This window comes from Pyxicephalus adspersus, chromosome 3 (genome assembly GCF_032062135.1).
Source record: "Pyxicephalus adspersus chromosome 3, UCB_Pads_2.0, whole genome shotgun sequence".
NCBI lineage: Eukaryota > Metazoa > Chordata > Amphibia > Anura > Pyxicephalidae > Pyxicephalus > Pyxicephalus adspersus.
Genome location: NC_092860.1, coordinates 115,021,423 through 115,028,291, shown reverse-complemented (window position 1 = coordinate 115,028,291; position 6,869 = coordinate 115,021,423). Strand labels below are relative to the sequence as shown.

The following is a 6,869-nucleotide window of genomic DNA, read 5'->3' as shown; positions in this document are numbered from 1 at the left end:
ACATATTACGCAGCGCTGTACATTAAATAGGAGCTGCAAATGACAGACTAATACAGACAGTGATACAGGAGGAGAGGACTCTGCCCAAAGAGCTTACAATCTAGGAGGTGGGGAAAGTAACACACAATAGGATGGGAGATATGTAGTGTGGGAAGTAGTGATGGTTTCAAAAGACAGAAAAAGATGAGTAGGCAAGTTTAAAAGAAATGTGTTTTGAGTACTCTTTTAAATGAGCAGAAAGTAGGAGCAAGCCGAATAGGAAGACCATTCCAGAGAATTGGAGCAGCTCTAGAGAAGTCCTGTATCCGTGCGTGTGATGAGGTTATGAGTGAGGAATTCATTAGTAGGACCATTGGAAGAGAGCGGCTAGGGGAGTATTTTTTTATCAGGCCAGAAAGTTAACTATGACAAGAACTGTGTAGGGATTTGAAGGCAAAACACAGGAGCTTGAATTCGATTCCAAGATGAAATGGAAGCCAGTGTAGAGATCTGCAAATAGATGCAGAGGAAGAGGAGGGGTGGGAAGGATGGATGAGTCTGGCTGCTTAAGATTTAATTCAGATTATAAACCATCTAGGCTAGCAGAGAAACATCTTAAATCTTCAGTGGGTGCATTGGAGTACACAGATAAAAAGATGGCCATTTTAACCTCCACCCCTCCAATTGTTGTTTTGCTTTATTAGTGACCCTAAAAGTAACAAAGGTTTCTGATGGTCCAGCCTTTTTAGCAGATTTATCCAGCACTGACAGTTATCAGACATGCAACTTTTTAATGCCTCTTTTGTCATCTACTTACAAAGTATGGCAGGAAGATGATGTTAAAGGGGATCAATAAAAAAGAAAAGGTAATTTGGCAATTGGCAATTAGAAGCTGTATTTACCTAATTTAATCCGGTTACAGTCAATCCCCTATTTAATGTACAGAGCTGCGAAATATGTTGGAAACAGGAAAAATCCTGTTTTTTAATAAAAATAATAATAACAATAATTCTGTAACAAACATTTGTTTTGGTTACTGTGGTACTGTGTTAATAAACATTGATTCATTGCTACAATATTCAACTAGGTGAAAATAAAGGTTATGTTTTCGTGTATTATCAATGTTTAGAACAGCACATTCAGATTGACCTATGGTACCCTTTATGAACATTGTCTGCTGCTATGTTAGTGAAGAGGAAAATTTTGGTGGGTCATGGGTAAACACCAAATAATTTTGCAAAAAAAATCAAAAAAACAAACATGGATGGAGTCATAGTTTTTGCAATATTTAGACTTTCGAAAGAAAATGATTGCAGCAAATGTGCAGCCCACAGGACATGAACTACTACACTATAGAACATTCTAATTTATTTTTCATTATTGATCAGTTTTGCAAGGCTGTTCCTTATGAAGCATCAAAAACTCAGAAGCATCAGACAATATAAACTACTCAGTCTTTAACAAACCCTCTTCAATTTAACGAGGACAACAAACTACAAATTAATCTCGGTAAATTGACCAGAATAAACATTTTAACACATACAAATCTGTGATCCAAGCATGACACTGCTGATACACAAAAACACACTTATTTTAAAAAGAACCTACCTGATCACCCTAGCAATGGATCAATATTATAGCGGAACTGAAAACAAAAAAAATTACACTTTATTCCTGCAGATCCCTTGATTGTGGCTGGTCCTTTCCACAATCTGGTCTGGCATCATCCTGGAATTCCCTAGTCACAGTGCTGAGGAAGCGCCGATTGCCGCCATCTTCTCCTTTTCGGTATTGGTCTCCTCTTCGTCTTCTTGGCACGTCACCTGATCACGCAATGCCAAGGTGCAAAATTGGGTGACGTAGCCCGCTATAAAGAGGGGAAAAAGAGAGCTGATCTCACTGCACTAGTGTGAGATCAGCATCTCATTCCCTTCTGAAAAAATGCCGCTTTTGCGCATGTCCGAGATTAGGGCATGCGCAGAAGGAACAGCCATAGCCTCTGTGCTCCCTTTTAGCTTTGATCGCCGAGTTTATGTCAGCTTTAAGTGCATTAGAACTTTCATTAAAAAAACAAATACTCAAGCACTTCATATGCAAGAAAGGCCTTCAAATTGTTCCCAGTGAGTACTGCAGTGTCTTAGCTTCCTTTTTCTTCGGCTCGCTGTTCCATCCAACGCCAACATCTTCTTCCTTCCAGTCTCTTCCTAATGTCTCCTGATCTCGCACTGTGCAGGTGCAAGATTGGCTGATGGGTCTTCCTCCAAATGTAAAAAAATGAGTGTCAACCTCACTGCGCATGCATGGGATCAAGCACCTGTTTTTTTACATTGGAGGAAACCCCTCCCCCCCCCCAATGTTGCATGCGCAGAAGGAGCAGCTGCCATTGTAAAGAAAGGAGGTCTTCCAGAAAAAAGTGAAAAAAACAAAACACACAAACATTAAAGCGGACCTAAACTAACATTTTTACTTTGCATAAAAGGGGAAAAAAACCTTTTATGTAAGGTAAAGATTACCTTCTTTTTTTTGAAGGGGGATGGCAGCGCAGAGCCCCCTGGGATACCCACGTCATGTATGGCTTCTGGTTGCTCTTTCTGCGCTGAGCCCGAGCATTTTCTTACATTGAGGGAAAACAAATACTGATCTCACGCATGTGCAGTGTAATTTTTTTCCCCGTTACGACAGTCTACGTCACCCAATCTTACACCTGCGCAGTGCGAGATCAGAAGACATAGCCAGAATAAGGAAGAATATGGTGCTTCCTCCTTGATGGCGCCAAATCTAACCCAGGAAAGCTCTGGAGGAAGCAAGGGATCTGTGGGAGTAAAGAGTTTGTTTTTTTTTAATTTAATTTTGCTTTCATTTCAATATGTAAAAAGGATAGTCACTCTTTTAAACATTGTTATTGCTTCCTACATTTCTGCCTCTGACTCTGCATTTGGACACACCATATGGATGCTGGCACCACTTTACATTTACCAGTGAGGCACTCTTCCCCTGCTCATGGCATATTGTCTGCAATACAGAGGTGTATGTGCCAGCAAGGCCTGTGATGGGGGGTAGCCATACTGATATATGGGGAGGATGCTGCAGATCTGCACCCTTCCAGCTGTGATGAGCAGACATACAGGAATTGCCGCACACACCCGGATACACCCGACTCACCCCAACCAAACACCCTCATACACGGACTCGTACTCACAGAGTAACCCGGGACACATGGATGTTTACAGGCACCATACGGTCTTTGAATGCGGTGGTGATGAAACAGCCGAAAGTGAGAGCTGCCATCACACTGAGGGAGAAGGCGAAGAGGGAATTGGCTCGGGACAGAACGGTGTTCATGATGCTGATATGACGGTGACAGGAGCCGGTGAGGGACGGACACAGCTCTTCCTGTCGCTGGAATAGGAGCCAGCGAAGACTGCAGGATACAGACAGGAAGCCGGGCTAACGCTGAGCTGTCTGTGTGACCCGAGCGGCCCTCCGTACAACAAGCACTTCCTTCCGGGATCTTCGTACGCGTAACCATTCGCCGGTCACGTGACGGAAGGCTGCGCGCCATTTTGGATAGTTGACAGATGGTTTGAGCAGTGTATGAGGGCTCTGCCTTTGGATACTTCTCTATCAGGTGTCACTGGAAGGGTCATGAGCCACCACTCTGCACTGTATGCAGCCAGGGAAAGGGCCTGGTATACAATAGTACTTAGTACAATAATACTGTACAATAATACTTAGTGTGAGGGCTGCTAGAACTTCTTCCTAAGTGTTTATGAGGCAGGACCTTGTGTAATGTTAGACCTTCCTCCTGTGTAAATAGAAGTAGAAACTTTATATATATACATTATACCTTTCGAAAAGGGTCCCATATGCAGTGGTTGCCAACCTTTATGGTCTTGTGGACCACTAAAATTTCCAGCTCCTGACCTCACGTGCGGGGAGTCAGGTGTCACTCAAAGATGGAGAAACCTCCCCAATAGTGATGTCATTATGACATAACCCCGCCTACTCTCCCATCGCTGATCGAACCCCTCAATGGTAGGGTGGGCAGGTTATGTTCGGGGACACAGACCGCCCACTTCCCTGAGCCTAGGAGTGTACGGGAAATGTAGCCCGCTTCTCTGGCCGGTGTGTCCTCCTAGCAGGGTCCTTCTGACCCCACTCGGGGGTGTGCCAGTCAGAGCCACAGACCACCAGTTGCTGACCGCTTTCACAGGAACAAAGATTATTTTACACCAAAACAAATTATTAATGCAAGTTTTACTGTGCATTCAGCAGCTTTTTATTTTTTACTGTAGAAAAAGAAACATGTCAATATATGTCATGTTTTTGCACTTCATAAAAATGCAACATATCCACATTTCCATTCAATGCAAAATTTTAGTGTGAACAGAACACATAGAAAACAATTGTCGTCTAATTGGCTAATTTAATACTAATACAGCAGACCTATAGTCTAATAAAAAAGTGTCACCGGCGGTAGTACTAATTGACAAAGGAGACGTGCAATCTCTCTTTTGTCAAATAAACTAATGTGTTTTTTGTGTAAGATCTACACTGTATGATAGGTCATGGGCCATGTAGTGTAGAGCAAGTGTAGGGCTTGGGTTTTTGTGCAGTGGTGCATTTATGTATATACTCAAGTATAAACAGTATTTTTTTTTTTTTTTACATGGGAATGACTCAAAAACCTCAATTGTTATGATTGGGCCAGCTAAAAACAAAAACATTTAAGCCAACAACACCAACACTAATCACAACATAGTGATCACTTTGATTTGACAGGCATTGGCAGGTCTGGATCCGGATTGGCTGCATTTACAGAAACTTAGGCTATGTACACACTTGCAATGGTTCTCGCCCCAATAATCAATCGACTCGGCCGATGGACGAGGAATGCTCCTAATGGAAGTGAAGGGGGAGAGCGTGCAGCAGGGTCCTCTCTCCATAGAGCAGAATGATTATGTATGTACAACACTCGTTCATGCATTGTGTAGTAGTTTTTCATTTTAAAGGATTGTGAAAGATCCTTTCCAACGACAATTATTGCATGTGTGTATGCAGCCTTAGCGGGATTCCTGTCATTCTGCTAATTGCATGTTAGATGAGGACAGCAGGGCTCATGTCATAATTGTTTATATTCATTAAGTCAATTATGCTGGGGGATAGTTACAGACAGCTATTTCTGGGGCATATTAAACCCTTTAAAGGGATGGGTAAGGGGTGACACCCTCTCCCCTAACAATGGCTTTTACCAAAAGGAAATATGTATAGTAACAAATTTGTGTTATTCCTTTACAGAAAGTTAAGGAAGAGGTAATATTGGGCTGTTCAAAAATATTAACAGTGGCTGCATTATTTTTTACAAACTTAATCATTCACTGTATAAACTGAAAAACTTTTTTAGGATTTTGCTTTTCTTTGAAACACTGAACTAATACAGGGTGTCCTAAAAGTCACTTCATACTTCTTCTTTCTATTTCTTTCCAAGTATCATTCGGAGAGACTTGATGCCATCAGCATATGACAACTTAGGCTTTGCAGTTTTTGTAAGCGTATAATTCCCTTAACCAATTGACATTGGAGCAGGGTTGCAAAATTGCTGCTTGGTAAGAAGTTTTTCAGTCCCCAGTTGCCTGAGAAACTTTATGGCGGTCACACTCCTCCAACACATAACACAATTTACGCTATGCATGGCAAGTTTCTCAAAACAGGATCTGTTCTTGACAAACCACACCGCAGAAGGCCTGCTACTACCACCATCGATTATAAACACTGAACTCCTCGGGAGGCATGCGCGCAAACCTAGAGAAAGTTCATTCGGAGGGCTACACTGGAACTCGGCATCAACAAAAGCTTGATTTAGTGGATGCTTTGGAGAGGGATAGAGTGAAGTTCTACCCATACCGACTTCAGGTTGTTCAAAAACTTCAGGGGGAAGATTATGATGCACAAGTGGAAATGTGTGAATCACTCCTACACCATTACTAAAATGACCCTCAGCTCCTGGAAAACTTATGGTTCAGCAACGAGTTCATCTTTCATCTCTCTGGTCGAGTTAACAAACACAACTCTCTAATTTGGGGAAAATCAAACCATCATTCATGAACAAGACTCTCGGAAGATGGTGGTTTGGTGCGCAATGTCTAGCACTGGGCTGATCAGACCATTTTTCTTCGGCAATGCATCCGGTAACACAACTACCGTTACAGGGGAAAATTATCTAGAGATGCTGCAGGAGTTTTCTGTGCCGCAACTTTAGGCGAAGAGTGACCTTGCTAATGTCTTTTTTTTCAACAAGACAGCGTCCCTCCCTACTTTGCCAGGTCAATCAGAGATTTCCTGAACATCAGTTTTCCTGACCGATGAATTGGTCGAAGGGGTCCCCTCAAATGGCCTCCCCGCTCCCCTGACCTTACACCTAGTGACATTGTTTTCGTGGGGCTATATCAAAATCAACGTGTATGCCACTAAGCCCCGTCACAGCTTGAGGAAAGTATAAGCATGGCCTGCAGCGAGGTCATGTGTAAGTAATATGCTGCTGGCCAGATTTTGTTGGCCTCTGAAATAGTATTTTCTTCTCTTTACCTTTTCCATAGGGTCTCTGTAGACCACAAATTTTCTTTGCAATAAGTGCTCCTGGAAGACCTTAACTGTCTCTTCCCTGTAGGAACAGTTACATCAGATTTTCTACTTTTACTTACAATAGGTAAGTCACAAAATTTTCCTTATTAACCTCCCTGGCGGTATTCCCGAATGTGGCTCTGGGGGAAATTGACTTGCCTGGTCCTCACAAGTCCGTGGCGTCCTCCAGCGATGCTGGCCCAGCATCTAGGTCCACTTGGTGATGCCCCGGCTGGGTATGCGATGTGTGTGGGTGCGGCATGCTTGCA

General features: G+C 42.7%; 1 protein-coding gene across 1 annotated transcript in view; it reads right to left on the bottom strand.

Moving 5' to 3' along the window:
• SPCS3 (signal peptidase complex subunit 3) overlaps positions 1–3,470 on the bottom strand; it is an 8,905-nt gene extending 5,435 nt beyond the window's left edge. The window contains exon 1 of the mRNA XM_072406081.1: positions 3,179–3,470. Coding sequence (XP_072262182.1) covers positions 3,179–3,321 — 143 coding nt within the window. The 5' untranslated portion in view covers positions 3,322–3,470. The remainder of the gene's footprint in view (positions 1–3,178) is intronic.
• Positions 3,471–6,869: the final 3,399 nt, after the last annotated feature.